Source organism: Haliaeetus albicilla, chromosome 9 (assembly GCF_947461875.1).
Source record: "Haliaeetus albicilla chromosome 9, bHalAlb1.1, whole genome shotgun sequence".
Classification (NCBI taxonomy): domain Eukaryota; kingdom Metazoa; phylum Chordata; class Aves; order Accipitriformes; family Accipitridae; genus Haliaeetus; species Haliaeetus albicilla.
In genome coordinates this window covers 14,902,894-14,930,321 of record NC_091491.1, presented here as the reverse complement: position 1 = coordinate 14,930,321, position 27,428 = coordinate 14,902,894, and the positions used below count along the sequence as shown (strand labels likewise).

At 54.0% G+C, this 27,428-nt stretch overlaps 1 protein-coding gene across 5 annotated transcripts; it reads left to right on the top strand.

Annotated features, from left to right (window-relative positions):
* Positions 1-907: 907 nt before the first annotated feature.
* On the top strand, positions 908-27,428 carry IGF2BP2 (insulin like growth factor 2 mRNA binding protein 2). Of its 5 annotated transcripts, XM_069791792.1 has the most exons (18): positions 908-1,143; positions 1,695-1,755; positions 11,797-11,845; positions 12,231-12,282; positions 12,872-12,935; positions 15,457-15,529; positions 15,662-15,729; positions 19,838-19,972; positions 20,406-20,528; positions 20,814-20,949; positions 21,153-21,281; positions 22,222-22,245; positions 23,691-23,759; positions 23,919-24,035; positions 24,307-24,381; positions 24,626-24,757; positions 25,061-25,174; positions 25,771-27,428. In XM_069791792.1, exons 1-18 carry the CDS (start codon positions 954-956, stop codon positions 25,864-25,866), a joined length of 1,707 nt encoding a protein of 568 aa, XP_069647893.1. In that variant the 5' UTR covers positions 908-953; the 3' UTR covers positions 25,867-27,428. The 5 variants fall into 5 exon arrangements, with proteins under 5 accessions (XP_069647893.1, XP_069647890.1, XP_069647889.1 ...); XM_069791789.1 differs by having other exon boundaries at positions 15,457-15,729; positions 22,225-22,245; XM_069791788.1 differs by having other exon boundaries at positions 15,457-15,729.

Genomic DNA, 27,428 nt, shown 5'->3' with positions numbered 1-27,428 from the left:
CACGAGGCAGGTTGTGACACTAAGTCTTGGTCACTTGAGGACATCCTTCAGCAGAGCCCCCAAAAGCCAAGTGCCCCAGAAGCTACAGCAGCCATCTACCACCGAGCTGAGAATGTGCAAAACTCAGCGCTGGGGTGTCAGAACACTGGCTTGCCGTTTCTTGAAGCATTTTGGACGATGGGCTCGCACACGGCCATGGCTGGTCGGACCTCGGTCGGGGTGGGTTCGCGCACTCGCGCTTCCAAAAAAGACAGGCTTTTATTTATTTACTGACTTTTTTACCTCGGCTCCTGAGCGAGAGGGTTTCCGTCTCCCTGAAGGAAACTCCTCGAGGGGCTTCAAGCAAGGACAGAGCGTGATCTGCCGGCAGGGCGCCGGAGCTGGGCAAACTGTTGGCGATGGGGCGCGATGGGTTTAAGGGCAGAGGCGATGGGGTGCGCGCGCAGGCAGGGCCGGATCTCCTGACCCCCTCCCCAGGAATAAATGACCTGAAACGACTTCGACCCCGCTCCGGGGGTCTGTGGGTCCCCGCTGGAAGCCCCTTCTGCCCAGGCTAGGCAAACCACCACCACCACCCCCCGGCCCCCCACCCCGGGGAGGGGAGCTGCCTCCCGCCGCCGGTTCCCCACCCGAGGCGGGGACGCCCCGGCCCGGCGCGGGCCCAGGGCGGGGGTCCTGCCGTTCCACCTGCTCCCGTAACCCCGACGGGGCGGCCGCGGGGCCGGGCGCCCCATCCCGGCGGGCGGGGGCGGCGGGCTGGGCTCGGCTCCGCCCGCTGCCCGCCGCTCTCGCAGGCTCCTGCGGGGCTGGGGCTGGGGCTGGGGCAGGGCGGGTGGCGCAGAGCCGTACCCTCCCGTCCCCGCGTCTCTACCGGCCACCGAGGGCCGGGAGGAGCCGGGGGGGGGCAGTTTGGGGGGGGGTGGGGTGGGGTGGGGGGGCGGCGTGTGCTCCCCATGAAGCGACGGAGGATGAACAAGCTGTACATCGGGAACCTCAGCCCCGCCGTCACCGCCGACGACCTCAAGCAGCTTTTCGGGGAGAGGAAGCTGCCCCTGGCCGGCCAGGTCCTGCTCAAGTCCGGCTACGCCTTCGTGGATTACCCGGACCAAAACTGGGCCATCCGGGCTATCGAGACCCTCTCGGGTAAGCCAGGCGCCGCAGCCGCCTCCCCCCCCCCACGCCGGTATGCCCCCCGGCTCCCCACCCTCCCCCCCCCCGCGGCTCTCCCCCCCCCCCCCCATTCCGCTGGGGCTCCCCCATCCCGCTGAGCCCCCTCCCCGGGCATCCCCGCCGGCCCCCCCCCCCCCTTCCCTCCCTCCTTCCCGCGGCCGCTCCGGCTCTTTCCAATCCCGGGTATTTTTCGCTGATTTTTTTCTTCGATTTTATTAAGAGGCGACCGGGCGCGGAACCCCCCGACCCATCACCCCCCCAGCACCCTCTCCCCTTCGGGGACCATTTTACGAGGTGCCCTGCCCCAACTCACCGGGGGCGCGGAGCAAAGGGCGGTCGAAGGGGCGGCTGGGGGCCGCCGGCGGCGGCGGCTGGGGAGGCGCGGGCAGAGCACCGGCAGGGCGGGTACGGGCGGGCCGGGGGCCGGGGGAGCGGGGGGGGGCTTGGGGAGGGCGGGGGGGGCGGGGGGCAGGGGAGGGGGGGCTGCCGTAGGGGTGATGCTGAGCGCCCCGCTGTCTCCGCAGGGAAAGTGGAGCTGCACGGCAAAGTGATGGAGGTGGATTATTCCGTGCCCAAAAAGCTCAGGTAACCCCCCCGCCATCATCTCCCCACCCCCAGCCCGGCCCGGGGAGAGGGGGAAGCTCCGGGGTTAGGGTTGGGGGGGGGGCGAGCCCCGCCGGGTTTTACTTTCGCTCCGGAAAGCGGAGGCGGGGGGGGGGGCAGCTCCCGGCCCACGGCATCGACTCCCACGGGGGGCCCCGGGGGCGGCAGCGTCCTCCGTGGGTCCCGTGTGTCCGTCCCGTCCCGTCCCCCCGGTGCGGGACAGCCAGGGGCCTGGGCGGGCGCTCCCCGCCGGTGTGGGTGAAAATCAGCTCTTTTTTGTTGTTTTTTTAGGTTTCTTAGTTGGTTTTTTTTGGGGGGGGGGGAAGCCCTTCCCCACCCCCACTTTGTCCTGCGGGTGGCTGGCGGGGGTGGGCTGGGATTTACAGCGAGGGAGGTGGTATAGGTACACAGCAGTGGGGCTGCCAGCGCTGTCGGAGGATATTGTTTTCAATAAGTAATTCAGCAATTTGCTCTTTCTTGATGCCTCTTTCCCCCTTTTATACTGCCGGAGGATCCAAAAAACTCAGCGTATTTCAATGTTGCGTCGAAGCGCGCCCTCTTATTTTAATCAGGTGTAGGGGAGTGCCGAGGCCAGACCGATGGGGACACGCTTGTTTAATAGAGAAAATAAAACCTGGGACCGCGTTGCGTAGCTGCCTCGTCGCAAGAGTTGTCGGGTTTTTTTCTCCCCGCCCCCCCCCAACATGTGTTGGGATAAAAGGTCCATGCGCCAGCAAAACCCATCGGATGGTCCTGCTGGATAATTTGCTGCTGTTTGGCTTGGAGGTTTGGCCCATGATTGATGTCGGAGTATTAATTTGGAAATTACGGGGAGGTTGGGGCGGGGGGAAATGCTGTTGTGTAATTGAGGCTCTGTGGGGGAATGGCTCGTGCCCGGCATCACGTGTGCCGGAGCGGGATTTCTTCTTCGGCGGGGATCATACGCTCTCTTACCTTAAAAAAATCTTCAAAAACAAGCAAAAAAAAAAAAAAGAAAAAAAAAAAGAAAAAAATCCCAGCTGTAATATTTCTAAGCTAAATCTCTGCAGCAGCCTTAGGCTGGTCTGCCGATGACTTTTTAAGAGCAATGGAGCCAGAAATTGGGAGTTTGGGAAGATAGTATGGACCCGGGACTCAACCTTTACCATCTACGAAGGGGATGTAAACAAGGAATTCATCTTTACCTAAATTTTCCATTGGGCTGGGGTGCTGCTACTTTTCCTTCTGAGTTTTAAAAGAAAAAAGACTTTTAAACAGCCCAGAAATAAATGCTGATTTATTTTGCATCAGTCTCTTTTCAGCTGGCTCCAAGTTTTCTATTCTAGCTCGGCTCCCAGATTTCCTCAGATTATTGAGATCTAATTTAAGCTGATATCCTTTTTTCACAGTTAAAAAAAATACATTCTGCCTTGTATTAATATATCCGGTTAGGGGGACCATGCCTTTGCTCCAGTAGATGATAGATTTTATTTCTATAATGTGATTTTTGGCAGGGAACAGAGCCTCATGTGGTCATGTTTTAGTCCTGTCCCCCCTTTTAAATTTGTAGAAAATTGCAATTTTTGGAGTTGCAGCTGAATCCCGAAGAGGCGCTGAGATTTGGGGGGGGCTGAAATGGTAAAATCCCCCAGTTATTTAAAGTGAGTTTGTTTTTTAATTAGGTTTGGGGAACCCGAGCCCCTCTCGGCTCTCGTCCCCCAACATTTCTGCGTCATGGGGATGGGAACCAGGAGGTGCCGATGCCTGGCGCTTCCCCTCGGCACCCACCTGGAGTGCTTTATTTTTATAACCAAATCTAATATAGATATATTTTACCAATGTATTTATACGTGTATATGTAGGGTTCGATAAGAAATGGGCTGGAAAACACCTCTGACATCTCGCTGCTGTAGGTAGGGGAAGGGATTTCTTCGAGGTGCCGCCGGGAGTTGCTGGCAGGGGGTTGTTTCTATTTCTCCGAAGGCACAAATTAAACGTGACGGCGGTGGGAAGGAGCGTGAATCCTGCCCGGTCTGCCTCTCATGAGTTAAAAATCAGCCATTCTGCTGCCATGCAAATGGTTTGGGCTCCTATAGGAAGGATCCAACAGTGTCTCGATTGTTTTTTGGTTTTTTTTTCTCTTGTATATGCTGGATTGTGCCTTGGAGAATTAAAGAAAAAATCACCCTCTTTTTTTTTTAATCAACATGTAAAAATTTTAAGTTAATTTTTAAATTGATTTTTAAATTCAGCAAGAGCAGAGAGCACTTTTATTTGCTTAAAGCAGGGCGATGCAATCCCGCTTCAAGAGTATTTTGTATCCAGAGCATGGCGGTGAAGGAAGCCCCAGCATCTTTCCTCTTAAAGATGGGTTGTATATCTCTGAGGTCTTTGAAAATCCTGTTAATGGGAAAAAAGATATAAAAAAAAAATTTAGGATCGGTTGTGAAAAATGCAGAGTAAAACACAGCCACTCCAATGCTGACTTTTATCCAAGGATTGGATAAAAATGGTGAGTTTAATAAGTCGCGGGGATGTAGCGAAGCCCCATTTAATGTCTCCAAACCAGTGAGATTTTTGGGTTCCTGCGTGCGAAGGTGCCTTTTAATTTCTGCCTCTGCTGTAATTTTGAGCTGTGAGAAATAAAAGCACAAGAGACATCTATCTGAACAGCACGGAGGGGCAGGCTGTTGGAGAGAGCTTGGGCTGGAAAAATAATATTAAATTAAGTTAAATCTATAATATTAATCGTAATAATTTTTGCTATTTTAGTAAATGGCAAAACTTCGGTGGTTTTGCCCCGGACAGCAGTTGCTGGAGGGGTAGCGATGAACATGCCTGCCCGAGCAGCATTGCTGGGGGTGATTTTATGGGATCTGCAGGATTTTCTCCTATTTCAAAAGGAATTACCCTTAAATAATTTTCTTCTCTTGAGCATCAATTCAGTTCTCATGTCCACGTATTTTAGCTTTGTTTGTTTGTTTGTTTATTTCTCCCTACCCCCTTGTTTTTAAACCCAAAATGCTGGTGACGTTAAGGCTCGGAATAAACGTACAAGCCCTTTTGTCTCCCCATGGGCAGCCCATCTTTTCTTTCCTTATTATTAATTGTTTGTTGTCAATGAGATGCTTAATTAGGGGAGAGGAAGTCCTCATGCAAACCACTTGCTTTGCCAGGAAAAGTCACCAGCACCTATTTGCTCGCGTGTCTATAAATACACACGAGGAGCAGTAAAAATACTCCCATGGCTCTCCAGTTCTCATATCTCTAATTTAAAAAAACTATCTCTGATTTTTAGAAAAATCAGAGAAACCTAAAGAGCAAGAAGAGATTTTTTTCTAGCTGCAGCATGGGGAGGGTTTGCTTCACTTCACCAAGGGAATTAAACTTGCTGGAAATTGTCTTGTGTATGGTATATGTTGGGTTACACTAGACTGAAAATTGAATTCAGAGTGCTGAAAGTGGGGCTGCTCTCAGTCCTAGTCTGGGTTTTAAATAAATAAATAAATATATAAAGTATCTTTTAGTTTCTTTTATATTTATATAAATTAATAATGTCTCTTTTGGTATTTAAAGTATTTAGTATCTTGTGTGTATCTATAACATACGATATACATAAAGATACTACATATAACAAGATACATTATATATATACTTCTACTGTATATAAAAAAGATACTTTAAAATATATATTTATATATATTAAAAAAGAGACTTTATATATTTTTATATCTATATATACATGAATATGACATTGCCAGGGCGATGCAGGTTGCATCAGGCATGGGGAAACCCCCTCGTGCTGCCTGCTGGGTGTGCGGCAGGTTTCCCATAGGTCTTGGATGCTGTTCCCTGTGGAGCTGGCCAGGAGAAACCCCGTCGAGCTTATCCTTTCCCAGACGGCCTTCCTAGGTGTGATGCCATCGCTCATTTTATCTGTTTTCAGGTGTGAGTAAACTGGGAGCTGGTGGCATTTGAGTTGGTTTATTTTTCTTTAGCCACCTTTTCGCTTGGCTCTTCGCCACCCTCCGGGACGCGGGGATGGGAGAGGGGCGACACTGGGAATGTGGGGATAGGAGCGGGGTGATGGCAGGGATGTGGGACAGCATGTCGGCTCGGGGGATGCAAGGGGGTGACTGAGGCCACACTATCCATGCCGTAGTATGCTGGGATGCTTCTTGGTACCACTGTGAAGCCTTACCTGCGTTTGGAGGTGTTGGGGAGAGACCAAAGCCAAAAGGAACATAATACATGAATATTAATCATTAATTACCTATTACTTTTGTCAGTTTAGAGTTTCTCCAGTGGTGTGAACTTGCCCTTCTGCCCCGTTGGGCATCACGTTGATGCCCTGCCTACCCCTGCTCGCTGTCCGTCAGCCCTCCCTGGAGAGAGGCGGGTGCCGGGGCTGGGGGGGATGGTGGGGTGGCTTTGGGTGCCAGAGGACGGGAGCACGGCTGGCCAGCTGCAGCAACCTGCTCCTGCACAGGGCTTGGTTTTCCCCTTCATCCCAATGCCAAATGGGGATGCAGGGGGTGGCTTTCCCGCGCCTCCTCTTTTTTTTTTTTCCCCCATCTTTTTTTTTTCTCCTTTTTTTTTATTCCCCACTCTTCCCCCCCCCCACTTAATCTTGAAAAGCTGTGACAGATGGGACATTATTTCCCATTCATCCCTATTGTTAATACATCCCCAGCTCATGGGGAAGTATCAGTCATGTGTCCTCGCTGTTTCCCCCCGTCCCCGGTCCGTCCCTCGGCAGGTTGTTCGTCCTGCGGAAGAGGACAGGGCTTTAACGTGAACGGATTTTAATTCCTTAAGAGCGTCAAAGGCAAAGCCCCCGGGCTGGGAGGGGAACTGGAGCAGACGCATCCGCGGTGCTCTTGGCAACTGGTTGAAACTGGGGCAGCTCTTTAATGCTTATCCAGCCTGGCGCTGATGGAGCTGTTGCTCATTAAGATCCGCTGCTGGATTGCGTTGGGCGAGAGCAAAACTTGTCAAGGATGACCCCAATAGACTGAAAAAAATTATATATGATAATCAAGAGACATGAACTCAACAGATGCTTTTCTTCCCTGCCCGGTTAGGGCAGTGTGCCTGTCTTGGGCTCTAAGCTGCTGGGTCTGAAAAATTCAGGTGGGACTGAGTTTGGTCCCTACCTGATGATGAGCATCACCTTTTGTAGATGTTTTCTGGCCTGGGACAAGTATTTCATAAAGCAGACAGGGCCACCAGGGAGACAGTTGGTTTCCAGCATGTTTCCCCTCTTGTTTTTTTCCCCAGTTCTCTTGAAAACTGATTTTTATTGAAAGCAGGAGCTGCCAGACAGTGTTTTCTCTGCCCTCAGTACTGATCTGAGGTGGAAGATGGCTTTATTATAGTAAGATATTACAAAACTTGACTAGAAAAAAAATCTTTTTTTTTTTTTTTTTTTAGGGCAGAGAGGTGAAGCGTCCCTTACATACCATTGGAAGGCTTATATTTAAACCAGTGAAATTGAGTTTCTAGTGCCCAAATGCATGTGGGAGGTGAAGCCCCTCTGGAGCAGGAGACCAGGGGATGGTGGGAATGGTGGGTGGTCCATGGAGCTGCAGCCTGATGGGCAGGGAAGGATGGGCAGGTGCAGGGAGGGCTCACAGAGGTTGGGCAGGGGGTCTCGTGGCTTGTTTTCATTTTCTAGCTTTGTCTCATCTTTCTTCTTCTCAGTCCCTGGATTTTGGGGGTGGCTGTTATGCGTTATTTCCCTGGGAGCTACGGGAGGGGTAGCCATGAAGCCGCGCGAGTGCTGCTGCTTACCTGGGCTGCTGGAAAGGGGAGAGATGTCCCAGAAAACCCCCAAACCACCTGATTCTGGGGAATAAACCACAAGTTTTAAGGCATCTTCTGGTTTATCTCTTGATTTCAGCAAGTACAGACATCTGGCACGTGGCGCATCAAGCTCTCGTTCATAGGCATCAGCTGGTGATGCTGGCAGTGCATGGGTGGCTGTGGGTTTTCTGTCCCCTTTCCCCGCAGGGTTGCGATGTTGACCTCGCAATTTCAGTCTAACGGATGCATGAAATATAGCACAGCTCCATTGTGGATTATTTCACGAACCCAGCTTACAGCCTCGCTTGCTTAGAGAGCCAGCTCCTTCGTCCTGCCTGTGATGCCGGCAAGCGCATGGTACCCAAAACCCAGCTCTGGGATGGAGGAGATATTTCCTCCTCAAGCCAGAATAGCTGCTAGCGAGCAGGACCATTTTGGGTTGAATTTAGAAATCAAAAAAGCAGGTGAACCTATGTAAATCTGGTTTCTTTAGCACGGGAAGCTGATGCTCGGTTGCTGCTGGGCATTTTAGCATGGGCTGGGCACTGAGATGTCTGATGGGCATGTGCAGGTAAGGAAGAGCAGGAGGGTGATAGAGAAAGATAACAGCTCTCATGGTTATCTGATGGCAGCTCACTACGGCAGGGCTAGTTGCACCACGTGATTAAGTATTTTTCCACAAACTGTGTGCCTGTAGTTACTGGGTATTATGTTTTGTTTTTTTTTTTTAAATTCCTACCAGCCTGCTGCAAACCAAGTTGGGTGAAATGTGGCTGCTGCCTTTGTCACGAGGTCCCGTGCTGAGGGTTGTGTGTGTGTGCTGAAATCAATCTCCTGTCTCCCAGGTTTTGGGAGGAGCAAGGAAAATGAAAATAGAGGGGTTTTCTGCCCCAAAGTCCTCCCAGGACCAGCGTTGGAGGAGGGTGGCCTAGAGCTTTGCTGCCCTGTCCCGCAGGGACCGAGTGTGGTCCATGCCCCAGCTCTGGGAATAACACATCTATCCATCGTGGCCCCGGATATACATCCATCACTCGGTCAGTGTTGACCACGCGTGGTCCAGCACTGCTTTAACCAGGAGGGGAATTACAAGAGCTATAAAAAATACCCCCAGTAAGAATAATAACCTTATTTTAAATGCTGAGTGGTGATAATGAGCTGCTGGGAGACCTGCCAGGTGGTGGGGGAAGCCTTGAGTACCATTTGGGTATCTTTAGGTGCTCTGCATCAGCTCTGATGGATGCTGGAAGTGGGAATATGCTGTAGTGTCCCGTTGAGAAGTGGGCTTACGTGGCACCTTGCTGTGGTCCTTCTCTTTGGGTGTTTTGGGAGGTGGGCGAGCGGTCTGGAGGGGTGAGGCAGCACCTTGGGGGACCGGGACTGCCCTGGCATGTCCCTTGGCAGAGGTGTAAGGAGACGATGGCCCCGGTGCCATTTAATTCAAGGCAAAGGCTTTTCTAGAGTCGCTGCCAACACCATCCCTGGCATCCAATGCATCCCCTGGGCTGCTGGGCTTTGGTGATGGGGTGAGCCGAGCCGAATGAACCCCAAAAGGAGAGCAACTTCTCTGTGGTCCAGCCTGTGGCATCCCGTGGGCACAGATGGTTCCCAGGCTGGGGGAGGTGGAGGATGGTTGTAGCGATGCTTTGGCTTGCAGCTGAGTGGTGGCATCTTGGGATAAGGCAGGTTGAAGGTGCACACCCGTTCTGTTTGGGGGCTGGAAGGTGGTAGAAGTAACTGGGCAGCATGTCCGACTCAGCCAGTGGGGAGAGGACAGTCCTGGGCTTCAGTTGGCCTTTTGGAGCCGAGAAGGCCTTTTCCCTGGAAAGCGTTCAGGTGCCGATGGTTTGGTGCTTGGGCTGGGATTTGCTTGGGCAAACTGGCCTCACAGCGTGCATCCGGAGCAGGATGCATCTCTTGGAGCAGGCAGGAGCAGTCCCCCTGGGAGCTGAGCACCTCCCAGGACTGGACCTGGGCATCTTAAAATAGCCCCTTTGAGAAATGTTGGTGGGTTTCAAAAATGAAACGTTGTCCCATTTTCTGGAGTGGGCCCTGCAGAGCGGTTGTACTGGGAGCGGCAGTGCGGCGTCAGCCACGGGCAGGTGACAAGGACAGGCAAGAGAAGGGTTCAGGATGCTGGTGAGTAGTGCAGGATCGTCATTGCCATGGTCCTCCTTGGGCCAGGACCTCCTTACTGCCTCCTTCCTGGCGTGGGGTGGGAATGGCCTGGGGATGGGGTGGGGCGGGATGAATCTCGCTGCTTGCCTCACACGGATCTTACAGCTGTGTGCCCAACCTTGGTTGGCAGCTGGGGACAGAAGGAGTCCATGGCTGCCGGAGAAGAAAGGTTTGGTAACACCGCAGGAAAGCGCCATTTTTTCTGGCTCTGGCCTCCCCGCTTTTTTGCAGTGACTGATTTCTTCTGTTGGGCAGAGCCATCCCTGCAGAGACACAGCACAGTGGGCAGGTCGTGAACTGGGCAGGGGCTGGTCTGGAGAAGCCATCTGTCAAACCCACATAGGGTTTTATAGAGCACACCTCCTTAGTTGAATGTGAGCGTAGGGTTGTCCATTGCTGATCACACCGCTGACTGTACCTGTTCGAGCAGCCCCAGATTACTGCACGTATTCACCAGCATCCTTATAGTCATGTTTCTTGTGCTGCGCCCCGAATTCATGTTTCACGAGGCAGATGGTTGTCCATCACAAGGTTCTGGTTGTCCTGCGCTATTAAATCAGGAGCAAGCGGAGCATGCTGCTGCTGTAGACGCAGAAGGATCGTGTCTGGAGCATGCCAACCTCCAGCGCTGCGGTGCACGGCTCTCCCCAGGCCTGGCTGCTTTGGGTCTGCATGAAAGCCAGCCTTTCCTCTGGTTCTCACTGCGCCCCATGTTTCCTCCCTGTTCCTGGTGTTTGGCCCCAAACTACCTGAGAAACTCTTTATCTGCCAAAATTGGTTGCAGGGGCTCGGAGTGTGCCTGTGCAATGAGCAGCGAGTGCGGGGACCAGCCTTGCCGCTTGGGCCAGAGTTTGATGGTCTCATTTTCCAGCTGTTGAAGACTGCTGGCGGAATCAGGGTGTTGGTGGTTTGCAGGCAAGCAGAGCTCCTCCCGCCTCCTCCTGCAGGGCTCATTCTGCAGGATTTGGCCCAAAGCCCCTGGGGTGTTGCTGGCCATCAGCTGGGGCTGCTGGTGGTTGCTTGCATGTCCCCACGTAGCGTTCAGGCTGGTGGTACTAGTCCTTCCAAGCATCCTCCTTGAGCTCGTCACAAGGAAGGGCAAAGCTTCATAAAACCAGCTTCCAGCTGCCAATTGGCTCCTGAAACCCAGCTGTGTGGGGGGGGTGGCTCAGTCAGAAAACTCATCCCTGATGTTGGGAGAGGTGGTCTGGCTCTGCTCGGATCAGAACATTAGAGCTGGACCAGGTGAGAACATAGGACACTGCTTTGGTTGGAGCTGATTGCCTACAAGCAGGATTATGAATGCTGATCTGGGTGGATGATGGATGAGTTAAGGGCTTGGCTGGATCCTCCATGGACTTGGGTGTCTCAAAACTCCCCACTGCCGAAGCACATCTTCTTGCAGGCAGGCTGGGGAGGCCGTTTGGTGGCCATTACCTTTTAGGAAGCCATGCTCCATGCTGCTGAGTATCCATGCTCCAAGGCTGCACCGCAGGGATTGCAACTGCTGTGAGGTTGGGAGGGCAACCAGGCAAGATTGGGTATGTTGGCCATCTCCAAGGGCAGGCCTCCTAGGATACATATTTAGGTTTTCCCCACGGAAAGCAGCCCCACCTTGCTGGGAAGTGGTAGACGTCAGCAGGATGCACTTTTGGAGAGCCCCCCTCAAGGGATAGCAGGGCTGGCCATGGTGGGTCTCGGGGTCCTGTCCCCCTGTCCCCACGCAGCCAGTCAGCCTGGGGCAGTGCGGTCAGAGGTGTGTACGCATCCCAGCCATGCCTGTGTGGCCATGACTCTGCGTAGGCTCGTTTCAGGAGGTTTCCTTGGAAACCCAGCAGCCGGCATGAGGAAGGAGCATTCCTGAGACAGCTTTGGGCCTGGCGGGTGGTGACCAGGGCAAGGCTGGGAGAAATGGCTTTCCCTGGGGATGAGCTGCTCCAGCTCGGCTTGGGGAAGCGGGATGCTTCGGCGAGCTCTCACCGGCTGCTGCCTGATGCCCAGAAGGCTTTTGCCGTCCTGCTGTGGCACGTCTGCAGACCCTAACCCAGGGCTTTGTCTTTGCAGGAGCAGGAAGATCCAGATCCGAAACATTCCCCCCCACCTGCAGTGGGAGGTAAGAAGTGGATGATCCTAAAAACATCCCATTCATCTCCTCCTGCATCAGTCATGCCGAGCAGTGCAAGCTGTGCAGCTGGAGTGTGTGGTCTGCACGCAGGCCAACCTTCACCTTCCCGGTAACTCCAGGAGGGAGGTGGAGCGTGAACTGGGCTCCATCTCCTACCTGCTTGTGGGTCCTGGAGCCGTGGGGCAGCTTTGAGCAATAGGGCGTCATTAGGATAATGTGATGCAAGTGGGTGAAGGCATTTGAGCAGTTGGGTGACACTGGCTCTTTGGAGGGTGTCTGTGGGTGAAGCAGGCTCTTCCCCTGCCTGCTGTCTGCCTGTCCAGCAGCCTCTCCTGTCTGCCTCACTTGCCCTGTTTGCTGCTCTCTCCCCCAGGTGCTGGATGGTCTGTTAGCTCAGTATGGGACGGTGGAGAATGTAGAGCAAGGTAAGATGGTCCAACATGATCCTCATCTGTGCAAAAGTCCCAGTGCTGCTCCCCAGCTCTGCCCACACCGGAAGAAAACCAGTGGCATGAAACCTAGTTTTCCAGTCATTGGTACTGGGCTAAAATGGTTTTCTCTTTGGACACAAGCCTGCTGGCAGAGGTGGGGCCACCTGTCCGGTGGTGGAGTGGCACGGGCCATCAGTCCTCCATCCCCAGGGCTTCTGCTGCTTGCTGGTAAATTGAAAAAGAACAATTGTCCCTGCAAGCAAAAATGAGCCAAGTGTTGTTTGGGGTCTGCTGGTGGATCGGTGATGTCTGGCCGTGCATCCTCCTTAGCAAGGGTGGCAGGATCCAGCCTTGGCACCTTCTGGTCCTTTGCCGGCCCAGCCCAATCCTTGTGCTGGGAGAAAATACAATGGTGTATGAGCGTGCACCCTGCGCAGTGGCCAGGGCTGTCCTTCATGGGACAGGTGTTACCCTCCCACCATCCCCACCTGCATACCCCTCCAGGATGTACCAGGGGCCGGGAGCATTGGTGACGTCTCTCTCCTCCCCTGCTCTAATGCTCCTTCTCTTGCATTTCCCCCAGTCAACACAGACACAGAAACAGCCGTTGTCAACGTAACGTATGCAACTAAAGAAGAAGCAAAAGTGTAAGTGGGTTTTGTTTTGTTTTGTCCATGTTTTCACACCACCCAAGCTTTTCCCGAAGAATCCCAGGTATCTTCCAGGCTTCTTCTTGTCTTCTCTCTAAGCCTCCTTGGGTTGTCTCTAAGCTCTTGCAGTGTAAGCTTCAAGTGCCTTAAGGGCTGTCTGTGTATCTTCTTGGGATACAGCAGGCAGATGTTGGTTTTATCTTGAGCTGTGTCATCTCGCACATCTTCTGCCAGCAGTCTTCTCTTCGTCCCACCTCTGAGCGGTCTCCTGCTCTCTCCCCTCATGTGGGAGATGGGGTTTCTCATGGTGCCCCATCATACGTGCATAGGCACCACTGGACCAGCTTGGGGCCATCAGCCCTGTGGTTGCCCCCTCTTCCTCTGTGCCTTCTCCTCTTGTCCTCAAGGGGCTCCCATCTTGCAGTTCCCTTTGGACACTGTCCTTCATACACGGTCCTCTGCAGGATCACAGTGGCCTTGTCTTCAGGGAGCAAAGCGCTCTAGAAAGCTGAGGGTCAGGTCAAATATACAGTTTGTCAAGGAGTCGTCTTCCCAGGTTGGAAGGCCAGACCTAAACTGGGAATGCACAGGATTAATCACCGGTCCGACCACTCAGCCCAAGCTGCTGAAGAGGTGGAACCTGGTGAAGGAGGTGGGAGAGATGGCGAAGAAACGCTGCGATGATGGGAGATGTAAGTACCCTCCACCATTTGGGGAAAATTCAAGTTGGAGACCAAAATATGCAGAGACTGTTACCTCCTGCTTCCTGGAGTCAAGAGAAACCGGCTGGTCGACTTCTAAAAGGCGGTCGAAAAGTTCTTCTGCCATGAACAAGAGAGGGCCTTTGGGTGGATGAATAACTGGTTAGAGGAGGTGAGGGTAGCCCAGGGGTCCGTGGCCGGTTTCTACAGGGGAGGGAGAGCAGCAGAGGGTAAATCACCTGCATTTTGTGCACAGGAGTCGTAAAGAAATGCCACCCATCAACAAAAACTTTAAAAGGACAGAAAAACCCAACGAGGCTGTCCATCAGTGCAGTAGGGCTGTGTGAAGACATGCTTAAAGATTTATCATAGACAGCAGAGGAGAAAACATACAAATAAGGGGTTATTTCAGAAATGCAAGGACTATTTCAATCAAAACGCTTTGTTACAGGCTTGTAGAGACTTTAGCCCTGTGCTAGAGACCAGCCCTAAGTTAGCTATGAGTAAGTAGTGAGCATATCTCATACTTAGTGGCCAGAATATTTTTGATATGACCAAGAGCCAGACAGACCCTGTGCAAGGGAAGAGCCTTTGCCAGAGTCCATTTGCTGATGGATATTGTAGCAACTTCCCATCTGAGTTGACCCATCACGAGATTGCACTTTTGAGGACAGAAATGGGGAGAATGATCTGCTGGTCCAAAAGGTCAGAGGAGGGTCCTTGTTGTGCCTGTTGGGGTGGCCATGCTGGGCGTGCTCCAGCCTTGGCTGGCCGGAGGAAGGTGCCATGGACCACAGAACACGGCATGAGCTGCTGTGTCTTGGGATGTACAGCGAGAAAGGAAGACAAAGGGTCTGACTGACACAGCAGTGCTTGGTGGTTTGGGGTAAGAGGCTTCAGGGTTAGAGTAGACACCGTGATCGGTCACATCCAGCCAGACTGACGCCTGTCTTAGGTGGTGCTCAGCAGCTCGACGCAGAAGTGAGCAATGGGAGGAAAGACCAGGGTGGTTTGTGAGTATGTGTGTTTGGTTTAGAGCGTGTTGTGATAGAAGCAGATGAAAGGAAGACATCGGTGGAGAAATTGGACTGCTGGGCAGTGTGCTGATTTTGGAAAGGGACGGCGAAGCTGCAGAAGTCCTCTCGATATGAATTTCAGGCCTGGCAAGGAGCTGCTTGCAGTGGTGCATTCATATGCCTGCCTATAAACAGCCAAAGCGAGATGTGGTAGGAAAGCAGGAAGAAGTGTAGCTGAAGCCATTGCCACTCGCAGAAGTCATTGCAGACTCCAGCATGGCTGAGCATTGCACCGCCGAGGATGGGCTTGGGAGGATGAAGAGTCTAGGTGCTGCACCCCCAGCCTCACCGAGCTGAAAAGGGAGTTGGGGTTCCTGACAGAGGGGCACCACCAGGTGCTTCTTGGAGCAGTGGCTCTTGCTCGGAGCCCATCTGTCACCTTTTGCACGTCCAAAAACTCGGCAAGACTGTTTCCGTGCTGTGTCACAGCTTCTGGCCAGTGCTTTCCCCAGGTGAAGTAGCAGATCCCCAGGTTGGCATCTCATCTCTGCTGTGGGGAGACAAGCTGTGTGCCAGCCCTGGCATCACCCTCATGGGAGGGGACATCGTCCCACCATGCTATGGGTCTTGCTCCGCACAGGAGCTCTGGCTTCCCGTGACCACCTTCTCCAGACTGGGAAGGCAGGAAGATGCAGGGTTGGGGAGGGACCACAGTCTACAAGGGCAAGTGCTGGGGGTGTCGGAGGGGTACCCATCCCCGGGAGAGCCCCTTACCACCCTCCGAATCTCCCTACCTTGCAGAGCAATTGAGAAGCTGAGCGACCACCAGTTTGAGAACTATTCCTTCAAGATTTCCTACATCCCGGATGAAGAGGTGAGCTCCCCTCCGCCCCCACAGCGATCCCGCCGCGGGGGCCACTCTTCCAGGGAGCGGGGCTCCTCCCCGGGGGGCTCCTCGCAGCCCAAACAGCTCGATTTCCCACTGCGGATGCTGGTGCCCACGCAGTTTGTTGGTGCGATCATAGGAAAGGAGGGCTTGACCATAAAGAACCTTACTAAGCAAACCCAGTCCAAGTAAGTACCTTGAATGGTTTTGTTTCCTTCCGTAGGGTGCTGTAGGTCCCCGGCATGGGTCCTCCATGCATTTGGGGCTTTCGAGTGCCAGCCAGTGCTGTTTTCTTGGGGTGCAGCCTTCATGGGATGGTGGCAGAGCCCATGTCCTGAACCGTTCCTGCTGGCCAGGGTGGTCTGGGTGCGGCAAGAGGGGGATGCACGTTCAAAAAGCCAGGAATGGGCTTCTAAAGCCTAATCACAAGAACGGCTGGGGACGAGGCTTTAGGGAGAAATGGCAAGTTTGCAGGTAAAATGCTGAAGGGGGGATCCTAGGTATAGCAGTCGGTGTCCGCGTAGTCTTTGCCCTTGGGATTTGCTCATCCCACAGCACCCCTTATGGGCTGGAGCTGTTGTAGGGGGAAAGGGGGCACCGTGGGAGTGCTGCCTTGAGAAGGATGGGCTTTTCATAACTGTTCAAAGCCTTTTTTTGCAATCTAACAGTTTTCTTTTTGAAGAAAAAAAAAAGGGGGGGGGGGGGACTGTCTTGCCAAAGTTTTCCGTGTTTCTCTTGTCAATGTTCACATTGATTTCACCTCTGATTTTCTGCATGGTTTTCCTGCATGGTTTGTTCCTGCCCAGATTTGTTTGTGTTTAACCCAAAGCTGTCTTCTCCCATGCTCATCATCCTGAACCCGGTGATCCCACAGGACATAGGACTCCTGTACCAGAACATCCTTCAGGGCGTCCTAGTTCTCAGAGAAGCTTTTAGAGGCAAAGTATTTCATAATAGCACGTCCACTTGAGCAGGAGGTAGGAGGACGCGCCGCTCCGCAGCTGAGCGAGCCAGACCCCAGTGTTGGGTTTGCAGGAAGAGGTTTGTACAGAAAGAGGGCAGATGTGTAGGGAGAGGAGCCCTTTGAGCCCAGCTAGCCCTAGAGTATGGCCACCTAGTAGCTGTGAGCTGGTCCTGGTTGGCCGCAAGCCCTTCTTCTCCAGGTGAGTCCCCTTGTGTGATCAGCAGTGGGTGTAGCTGTGACCTTGCCACCCAAGACTGGAAGGTTGCCCTTTGCAAGTCCTGAACCTGGTGAGGAACGTGGGAGGCACTGGCTGCCGGTTTCTGCTGACCACAAGGCCAAATGCTGCTGCCTGGGGCAGTTTCTGCCGCTGAGCTGTCCCTTCTTGTGGGTTGGCTCCCTGTGCCTGCCCCGAAGACCTGGTGCCATGGAGAAAGGCCGTGCTCCATGCTCTCACCTCTCCTGACCTGCCCAAGGAGGCTATGTGCCATAGTGGGCCACCAGCTTGGCTCCAGCCTTGGGCAAGGGGGACCTCATGCACCCGGCCCAGACTGTCACAGGAGCCCATTGCCTTCAGTTTGGGGTGTCAGCCCCCAGCTCTGTCCCTGCTGAGGCCACCCTCATCCACCAGTGTGATGATCCTGAGGACAAGGGTGACATCCTGTTGCCTGGCCCCTGCTCCTTCCCAGAGCGACACTGGGTCCTGGATTCTTCTGGTCATGTAGGACTTCGCCCCTGTCTCTGCACACAGTGATGCCCAGAGATGCTCCTGAGCTCCAGGGGACAAAACTCTCCCCAGGTTGAGCCATCTTCTTCCTTGGCTGAGGAGGAGCCCAGACCAAGAGCCCACCACACCAGACAACCTTCCACAGTGATTGCAGCCCTTGTAACTTGATGAGGAGAGGGCCATTGCTACCAAGCAGACATGGGGCCAGGTTAACCCTACATGCACATCGTACCGTCCACCTTGAGAGGGCCGTCCCTCATGGCCACTGCTCTCTGAAGCGTTCCCACCTCCCCCGCCCCCTATAAGGTGTCTTGGAGGTTTTTGCTGCTGCACCATGGGCAAACCTTCCCTGTCCCACCATACCTGTTGTCAGCTGCTCCAGTCTCCGTTGCCTGCAGCACTCCAGGGTCCCAGGCAGCTGGTGATGGGGTGAGGGTCCCCTTCTCCATCCTCCCTTTGGAATGGAGCTGTGCAGCAGCAGCACTGGGATGTGCTGGGAAGTCCAGAGCCCTCCTCCACCCTCCAGCTCTTTGGGGTGGGACAAGCCTGAATGCAGCAGCCCCTTACTGGCACCCCATCTTCTCTCTGCAAATTGAGCTGGTGCCTGCACAGGGATGGCTTGGAGATCAGCCAGAAACCTGGCCCGTGTCCCTCTCCTGGGCTTGTCCAGGGTACTCGTCACTTCAGTGCATCTGTTCAGGCCATCCGTGGCTCTTGGCCCTTCTTCCATACAAAAGCTCAGCTGCATGCTCCATCTCCACCAGCCTCAACTGCTCATGGGTTCAAGAAGCTGCCTGACTCCTGTCTGTGGGGTTTGTTGGGGCAGCCATGGATTCCTCATCGGTTCCCCCACAGCTGGGAACGTCAACCTGGTGTGACATTGCAGCACTGCTCTGGAGCACAGGCCTATCCTCGCTTCTTGTGGCATGTCGTGATGGGTTTGCCTTCTCCTTGGCGGGAGGGGTGGCAGTGGGTGTCCCCGCGCCTGCTGGGTGCTGCCTCTGAAGGAACAGATCCTCCAGGTCAACCTGATGGAGCTCCACAGCTGGGAGCACCTTAGAGGGTGTCACGCAGCATGCAACTGGGTCACAGTGTGCTGTAGACATAACCAAAGGGCAGGGAGAGCTCGGCGGTGCTGGTTTCTCCAGCACTTCTTTGCACAGTCCAAGCAGGACCAGTCTCCTGCCTGAGCAGCTCTGGCTGAAGCTGTAGGAGATCTGGAGAGGTGTAGCCTGCAAAGAAGATCAAACTCTGTCTTCGTTCCCTCTTCAGTGCTCCGATGAAACCACCCTGGGGTGCCTTTTGAAGCACCCTTATCTCAGGGAAGTTCACCCAGCTGCTCCCCCTCTACCTGTAGACGAAGCATCCTTGTTCCTAATGCACTGGTTCATGAGCTCCTGGAAGAGTTGACCTGTGCAAACCCGCTGTGATCCTGCAGCATTCAAATCTGGTGCTGGTTAAGGGTGATTCTGCGCCACAACCCTTGGCCTTGCATGCACAGCAGCACCCATGAATGATGCCAATCAGGATGGGGATCTCTTATGAAAACAGAGACGTAGCTGGAGGGCACCGTGTTGGAGCTGATGGTGATGCCACCATCACCAGATGATGGAGCTGATGCCACCGCGCTGGTGGCATTCATTGAGTGGCTGAGTGGCCACTAGTGCACCTTCTCAGAAGATCTGGGCCAGCCCAGCCCTGGCTCCAGCAGTCACAGGGACACTGAGGTGGTGGCCAATGGCAGGATGGCCGCATGGCATCACCCTCCGGTGGGAAGAGTGTGTGGACTCACATGGAGAAGATCAAAAGGTTGCTTACCCCTGTTCTTCAAGACACATGGTTGATGTGCAGGAGTCTCCTACCCTGCTTTCCTCTCTCCCTCTCTCTCAGGGCCTTTGCCAGGTATGGTTGAGCGGTGAGGAGTGAGCTGGAGGCACGTGCCTCCTCCCCGCCATGAGCTGAGGGGAGGACCAGAGGAGCTAGAGCACGGTCCCTGCCGGTGCGCAAGGGAGAGCTTTCTGGTCTCCCGTGGAAGGGCGTGAGTACAAGCGCTGTTGTTGCTGTGTGCCTCCGTGTCGTGACAAACGCTGCCTACGGGTAAGTTGTCTCTCCGTCACGAACGACACACAACGGTTGTGGCAGCCGCTGGTTGCTGGACAGCCTCGGGTGTTGTGCAGAGAGAGGTTACGGTTGGAAGGGACCTTTGGAGACCTTTAATCCGGTCTCCTGCTCCAACTGGGACTGGCATCAATGATGATAGACCAGGTTGCTTAGAGCTTTGTCCGGTTGAGGATTTGTTCTCTCCCCTCTTGATGCATCATTTGACATTGATTGATATCCCTCAGCTCCCAGGCAGACCTCAGGTCATAAAGGCAAACGTAGCTCAAATCTATCTAAACCAACTGAAGCGAAACACTGCCTGGGCTTGCATGAGGCCAGGTAATGGTAGATGTACATCAGCGAGACCCAGGTTCACCCCAAAGATTGAGCAGGTGTTGAAATGAGCTTTTCTGTGAATAGCAAGCTCAGCTCCTGAGCTCTCAAAAGCCTTTGTGTGACACCAAACGCATCTCAGGGGGGGTCCTCTCTGCTGGTTGTTTCACCATAGGGTTGACATCCATCGGAAGGAGAATGCTGGCGCTGCTGAAAAGCCCATCACCATCCATGCCACGCCAGAGGGGTGCTCCGAAGCGTGTCGCATGATCCTTGATATCATGCAGAAGGAGGCTGATGAAACTAAATCGTAAGTGCCCTGGCTCAGCAAAATGGGCAGGTTTGGTGGAAGGGAGGTAAATTCAGCCATCAGTGGAGAAGAAGCCATCTTCTGTCACCTCCCACCCCCTGAGGAAACTGCTGGCATCCAGAGTTTCAGGATAGAGTTGTAGGTCAGTTAATAACATCTCCATGGTGTGGTTGACAGTGCTGTAGAGACCAGAAACTCAGGTGGGTCCAAAGAGCACGTAGATAAACTTGGAGAACAAAAGTCCATGAACTATAGATGTGCTATCGGGCTTGGGAAGTCCCTGAGTTCCCGTTCCACAGAAACTGAGGAGAGACAGTCGTGGGAAATGGTGGTGGTTCTTCTGCTCCTTCTACCACATCGTTAGTGGCAGTTGCTGGAAATTGGTTTCCTGGCCAGATGGACCTTTTAGATTTTATTTTTTAATCCATTTTAGAGCAGAAGAGGTTCCCTTGAAAATCCTAGCACACAACAGTCTGGTGGGGAGGTTGATTGGCAAGGAGGGCCGCAACCTCAAGAAGATCGAGCAGGACACAGGCACGAAGATCACCATCTCCCCGTAAGTCCTGGTGAACACCAAGCCATCCCCCTCCATCAAACACGCTACGGGCAGCGCTGGAGCCAGAAAACGGAGCAGTTGCATCTTCCCATGCACGTTCCCCATCCTGGTTGGGCATTCCGCATCCCAGGTGGATGGTGGCATTGGACAGGGAGAGGGTGTGGGGTCTCATGCTGTCTTGGGGGGGACCCTCATCTTTGATTTGATTTTTCCTTTTTTTTTTTTTTTTTTTTGACTTGGGGGTGCGGAAAAATAACTGCATCTCTGGATTTATCTGTGGGGTAGTTTGCAGGATTTAACCATTTATAACCCGGAGCGGACCATCACGGTGAAGGGCAGCACGGAGGCGTGCTCCAATGCCGAAGTGGAGATCATGAAGAAGTTGCGAGAAGCTTACGAGAACGATGTCGTGGCCGTCAATGTAAGCTCCCAGCCCTGCCGCCTGGGATGCCTTCTGCTTCAGAACCTCTGCTGAGGTGGCCAGAAGAAAACTGGGGGGGGGGGGGGGCATTGATCTATTACAGCAAGGGTTGGCCCTCACCCATCATGTCCACAGTATGTGACAAGAACCCCAAAAACCCCACTCCGCCTTTTACATGTTTCTTCATGTCTTTGCTTTCCCAGCAACAAGCCAACCTGATCCCAGGACTGAACCTCAGCGCTTTGGGCATCTTCTCAACAGGGCTGTCCATGCTCCCATCTACCCCGGGGGCCCGAGGGGCTGCAGCGGCCGCCCCGTACCACCCGTTTGCAGTAAGTGGAAGAGGTTTTGGAGTGCAAGGGACGTGTTCTTGGGGGCAGAGTGGTCTCTAGACTCTCCTGGTGTAGCTCTTGGGTGTGGGTGGACACTGTAGCTGTAGGAGCCATCATCTCATGGGGAACCTTGAACAAGAGCTCTGACTCTTGGCCATTTGGGGAAGATGCTCATCACAGCAGCAAAGTGGAGAAGATGCTGAATGAACATGGCTTGTCCCTGTGTGGATTTGGCTCCCCGGGAAGATCAGCTGCATGCCCATGTTGTGCTGAGCTCGGTTTCACCTGCGTTTTAAGGACTGGCTGTGTCCCAGGCGTGCTGCTCTCTGAAGGTGGCTGGGGGCAATCTGTGCTGATGCCGGCATGGAAAAACCATGCAGGTGGTCTTCAGTCCTGACCCCAAACCCACCGCTGGGTTGTGGTGGTGTGGATTCGGTTGTGCCCTGCAGGTCTGGTTTTGGTGGGCACCTGAACCCGCTGGTATTGCTGCAGGGCGCGCGGAGCGTGGCATGAACGGGGACGAGCAGCACACCCTGTGCAACTACCACCATCAGCTTCGATCCCTGCCTTAGCACCTGAAGGGCTGTACTTGCTGGGAGCCGATCTTCACTTGACTTCATAGTCAAGGGTTTTCCTCTTTCTTGGGGTGCTGTGGCTGCTGAGACTTGGGGCAAAGCAAGCCGGGGAAGCAGTTTCAAAACCACTGAGGTTGCATGCAGGCAAGGATGGTCCAGTGTCAGGAAAAGACGCCGGCCAAAGTGCTGACAGAGAAGGCCCATCCCCAACCCACTAGCACCTGCAGAGCACCCTTAGGATGACCAGGCTCTGTGGTCAGTCTCTGTTAGTCTCTCTAAATACTTACGCTGAGATGCTTTGGCTGCATGGACACTGGCGCGCGGGTTAATTTACTTGTGCTGTTTTCTTTTCCTGGCGACGCCAGCAGCAGAGCGGTCGGAGGAGAACGGTGAGTGCCAGGCTGGCGGTGCGGAGGGGTGTATGAGCATGATGTCGTGATGGCCCTGGAGGGCATCGAGAGGGTCGGTCGGTCGGTCCTGTCTGTGCGCTGTCAGCCTGTGGAGGGGAGGATGCTCTGCCTGCGTCGCCCACCTGAGCGAGCACAGCCTTCAGGAAACATCTGCTTGAGCGTTTGTTGGTGTGATGGAGAGGAGCTGGGCAGGTCTGAAGGGCAGCGGTCAGTGTGGGCTCCTTCACCCCAGAGCTTTGCATGGCCTTTTTCAAGCCACCCTGGCGACGCCAAGAGGAGCAGTTGCTATCATTTTTTTATAGTAAAACAAGGAGCTGGCGAGGAAACCAGCTTGGCTTTGTGGCAGGTCCTTCCCCCCAGATACTTTGTGTTTCACACCTCAGAGTGGTCATTTCTGACCATATCTTCAGCAGGGCCTAGGGCCAGTGGTTGTACCTTAAACTATGGAGTTGTAGAGGCCTGGCAAGGATGGAGGATGAGGAAGGAGCCTCACGGTGAATGGGGGGAGCTGGGGAGGTGCAGTAGTGCCCACCCTGGCCATGAGGACAGGCTGGGCAGGAGAGGACACATTGGTGTAGCAGACATGGAGCAGCCCATGGACATAGGGAGCGTGAGCTCGGTGTGAGGAGGAGCACATAACCTCAGCGCAGTGGGTTGAAGTAGAGGGCTGGGAGTGAGAGCGACATCTGCCACAGGCAGGGGAGCTGGGTCTTTTCCGCTAACCATGGTTTGCAGGTAGCATCTGGTTGCACTTGCCCAAACCCAGAGCGGGAGAGAGTTACATCTGCTGCCAGGAGAAGTGTCTGCTGTGTTTGAGACAGAAGAGTTGAAGAGGGCTTGGGTTGGGGTGCTGGCATGCACCCCTTGCTTTTGGCCATGGAGAGACCCACTGCTTTCTCCCTGTCCCCAGCCCAGGTCTTGGGAGAATGTCTTCTTCAGCCTTTGCTTTTTCTTCTCTTGGAACTGGAGAAGGGAAATGGTGATGGAAATCAGAGCCAAAACAGACGTTTTGTTTAGTTCTCACCAAACCCCCACTTCTCTACAGGGGACCGATGGTGGTTACAGCACGGTTTCAGCTTTCCATGGTTGCAGCTGCTCCAAAAGGCCGTAGGGGCCAGTTTTCTGCTGTAGACACTAGCAGGAAACAGCCAAAAAACCAGCAGTGAGGAGCGACTGGGTGTAACTGGGAGTTCCCAGTCCCGTTGCACTGTGCTGCAGGTGCAGGATCCAGGTTGCAGCTCACCCCAATGCACCCTTGGGTGCACCTGCGCTCTCCTGGAGGGGTTTCAGGAGCTGAAGGGTTGTCCCCATGTCCCTGCCAGGCTCATGGTGGTGGCACGCTGCTCTGCATCGGGCTGGGGGTGGCTGGGAAGGGGCTGGCACATTGGGGACGTCACTGACCCTCATTTTCTCTCCCACCATAGAGCTCCTCGGCATACCTCTCAGGTCTGTACGGAGCCCCCCCAGCTGGTGCCTTCCCCCACCAGCACACTGTAAGTGTCCCAGCACCTCCCTCCATGAGATCTTTGCTCAGACACTGTGGGAGGGTGGGCATGTGGGCAGCTGCTGCCCTGGGATGCTGGCAGAGGGGGCAACCACCCCCCTGGTCCGGCTGGTCCTCTGACAGTCTTGCTCTTCCATGCCCTCACCAGCTGCCGGAGCAGGAGGTTGTGAACTTGTTCATCCCGACACAGGCAGTGGGGGCCATCATCGGGAAGAAGGGGCAGCACATCAAGCAGCTGGCACGGTTTGCTGGTGCCTCCATCAAGGTGAGCAGGGTGCTGCGGGGCTGGTGCCAGGCTTTGTGCCTCAGTTTCCCCTTCCTACTGCCGAGGGCAGCAAACAGGAGGCCTTGGGGAGCAGTTTTGCTCCCCAAATTAGTAGAAACGCAGTCCTGCAACACCCCAGTTATGATCCCTGCTTAGGTGGGAGGGGACGCTCCTGCATGGGGGGATGCCCCCGTGCACGGGGACATCCCACATAGGGGAGGTCTTGCCAAAGCAGGGCCACACACATTCCTTCTCCCCCATCCCTCCGCAGATTGCCCCGGCAGAAGGTCCTGACGCCAGCGAGCGGATGGTCATCATCACGGGGCCGCCCGAGGCTCAGTTCAAGGTGTGCTGGCCACGGGGTGGGGGGCTGTGGTTGGGGGGATGCTAAGGGATGAGTCGAGAGCATCCCTTTGGTCGCTGCCGTGCTGCCAGCCTGGGTTCTGAGTGCCGAGGGAGCTCTTTGTTCAGTGCCATGGTTTTGATGCTGGCAGACATCGGCACATCATTGCCCTTGAGGATGGAGGGCACCGCAGGCACTGCCAGGACAGCTGCCTGCTGGTTTTACTTTCCTTACGTCTCCTTCCCAGGCCCAAGGGCGAATATTTGGGAAGCTGAAAGAAGAAAACTTCTTTAACCCGAAAGAAGAAGTGAAGCTTGAAGCCCACATCAAGGTGCCTTCCTTCGCTGCCGGCCGCGTGATAGGCAAAGGTGGCAAGACGGTAGGTGGGGGGTGCAGGGAGGCTCCCCTCTGCCCCAGAGCTGGGCATCACCCATCACCCCTGCCTGCCCCAGGGCGGGGGCAAAGCCTGGCTGCTCAGTGATCACAGCAACATCTTGACCCCAGCCCCATGTCCTGGTGGTGGCTCTCGTTGGGTGGTGACCCTCCCAGTGTGGGGGGACAGGGTGCGACCCAGGGCAGCCTGGTGCTGTGTGCTGGCTCAGAGCCGGGGTGACACCAGTAGCAGAGGATTTTGGCTCTTCTACAACAAAACCCGTGCCCGGGGCTCTGTTGTTTGCTCCAGGTGAACGAACTGCAAAATTTAACTAGTGCAGAAGTCATTGTGCCACGAGACCAAACCCCGGACGAGAACGAGGAGGTCATCGTTAAAATCATTGGGCATTTCTTTGCCAGTCAGGTAAGGTTTGGCTGTGGCTTTTCTGATAGTCCTAGCCAGTTTAATCCACCAAGGTCAGCTGCCGAGCACAGCGCTGCCTGAGCATCCTGCTGCTCCAATTTGGATGGTTCCTGTGCCTCCAGGATGCACTAAAGGTGTTTTGGCAGCTCTCCCCAGCTGTTCTAGCATTAAAACTAAAGATTGGCTTGATTTAGCTAAAATATGTGTCTCAGACACTATGCATAGTGGCACCTGGGGTGTGAATCGTCTCCTCCTTGGCATCAGTGCCAGCAGGGAGCTTCCGCAGGCACCCGCATCCCACCTTGTCTCCTGACTGCTGGAGCAGCACCCCAAAACTCAGGCTCTCGAGGAGTGGTAGATGAAGCAGAAGTTAAAACCCTGCAGTGCTCCGCTCACAGCTGTGCAGGAGCAGAGCAGCTCCTTCTTGAGCACATCCTTAATTACGGCTGTGCCAAACTGCCTGCTTGTCCTGTAATTAAAAGCTTGGAGGGGGCTGAGCGGTGAGATGCTGTGTTGCGGCTGGGGGGGAACAACTGCTCAGGCTGCTTGCGGTGCCCACCCTGACCCCTGGTTCTTGCTCCCCCCCTTCCCCCAAGACTGCACAGCGGAAGATCAGGGAAATCGTACAGCAGGTGAAGCAGCAGGAGCAGAAACACGCTCAGGGAGCCCCGGCCTCGCAGCACAGCAAGTGAGGCTCCCACCGTGCCGGCCAGCACCGCCCGATGAATGTAACCCCACCGCTGCCATCGCCGGACCCCCCCCCAGCAGGTCAGGGGAGCAAACCAAAGACCCCCCCCCAGCCCACCCCCACTGCGGCCAGGGTGCTGTGAGGATGTGCAGCAGAGGGGTACAGGGAGGGCTCTCTCCATCCCACAGCCTCCCCCCTACTCCATCGCCTCCTGACGCTATCCCTTTAGTTGGACTAACATAGGCAGAGAGAGACATTTTTTTAATTTTTAATTTCCTAAAAGCCACCCATTTCATCCAGGCACAGCTGGGGAGCTCGCCCGGCGTTGGGGGGGGGGGGGCTGCAGCGCACAGCATGGCGCTCACCGATTTTAGAATTAATATATCGATAATGAAACTAATGCTGATTTTTAAGTTTTGTTAAGTTGTTTTTTTTTTTTTAATTCTTTTTAAATTTCAAAGGGGTTGGGGGGAGGGGGATGTTTGTTTTTAGCAAAAGCAGGCTTTTCTAGAGTTTTAAAGAAAGGAGCTAGTCCATTGGTTCTCAAATGCACAGTAGAGCAGAGATGTAGGATTGCCAGCAGGGGAAAAAAAAAAAAGAGTGTTAAAAAAGCAATTTCTTAAGGGCTTTGAGAAGAGCAGTGCCTGTATGAGCCAACAGAAGGGATACCGTCTCCTAAAAGAGGAATCTCTTTCACATGCCCTTTCCTCTTGTGCTTCACAGAGTCCAAAACTGGGGTTTGCTTCCATTCTGTCCCCCCTTTCTGACTGTCTGTCCATCCCCTCTCTCTTTCCATCACTGCCCAACACAGCCATGCTTGGCCCTAACATCCCCAGAAAATGATGGGCAGCACCAGCCCTGCCTGCTTTGGGCAGGGATCTTTAAGGAAAAAGATCACTGTTGCAAGGAGAAGAGGGGAAAATGAGGGGAGGAAACAGATTTACAAGAAGTTTCAGCCCAGGGCTGGAAAAACAACTAGCAAAATTCTTTTAAAATTAAAAAAAAAAAACAAACCCCACACGCATACACACAGACACACAAAAACTACCTCAGGTTTTCATACCTCAGCACCTTGCGCTTGTGTTTCCCTTTTAGAGATTTTGTATGCCTTGTAAAACTGATAGTTGGAGCATTTTTTTATTTTTTTAATAAAAAATGAGTTGGAAAATGATCTCGACCAAGTCAGCTGCGAGGCGGGAGAAGGAAACCATCCCACATGTCCCAGAGCTCTTCCGTAGTCTCCTGCTAGTTGAGAGCCAGTGGCCATTCCTTCAGAGAAAGCTTGAGAAATGTTTAAAAAGGAAAAAAAAAAAAAAAAAGGAAAAAAAAGAAAAAACCACCAACCATAAAAAAGGTAAAAAGGAAAAAAAAAACCCCAATGAACAAAAGGGGTGAAACCCGCCAGGCAAGAGGAGAGACGGGAGCAATATGCTGCAGACGGGTCCCATGCCACCAGCTGAGCGTGCCAGGGTGAGGTGCCGGTGCCAGCGCTGGACCCATGGGCTGTGATGCCACGTTTTCCTCTACTGCAAAGTGTTCTGTGAAAAACCAACCCAACAACAACCA

Coding starts and splice junctions, on each gene's coding strand:
- IGF2BP2 (XM_069791788.1), top strand. CDS start 954: ATGAAGCGACGGAGGATGAACAAGCTGTACATCGGGAACCTCAGCCCC. Junction 11,846..12,230: donor CCCCCCACCTGCAGTGGGAG/GTAAGAAGTGGA, acceptor TCTCTCCCCCAG/GTGCTGGATGGTCTGTTAGC. Junction 20,950..21,152: donor ACGATGTCGTGGCCGTCAAT/GTAAGCTCCCAG, acceptor TTGCTTTCCCAG/CAACAAGCCAACCTGATCCC.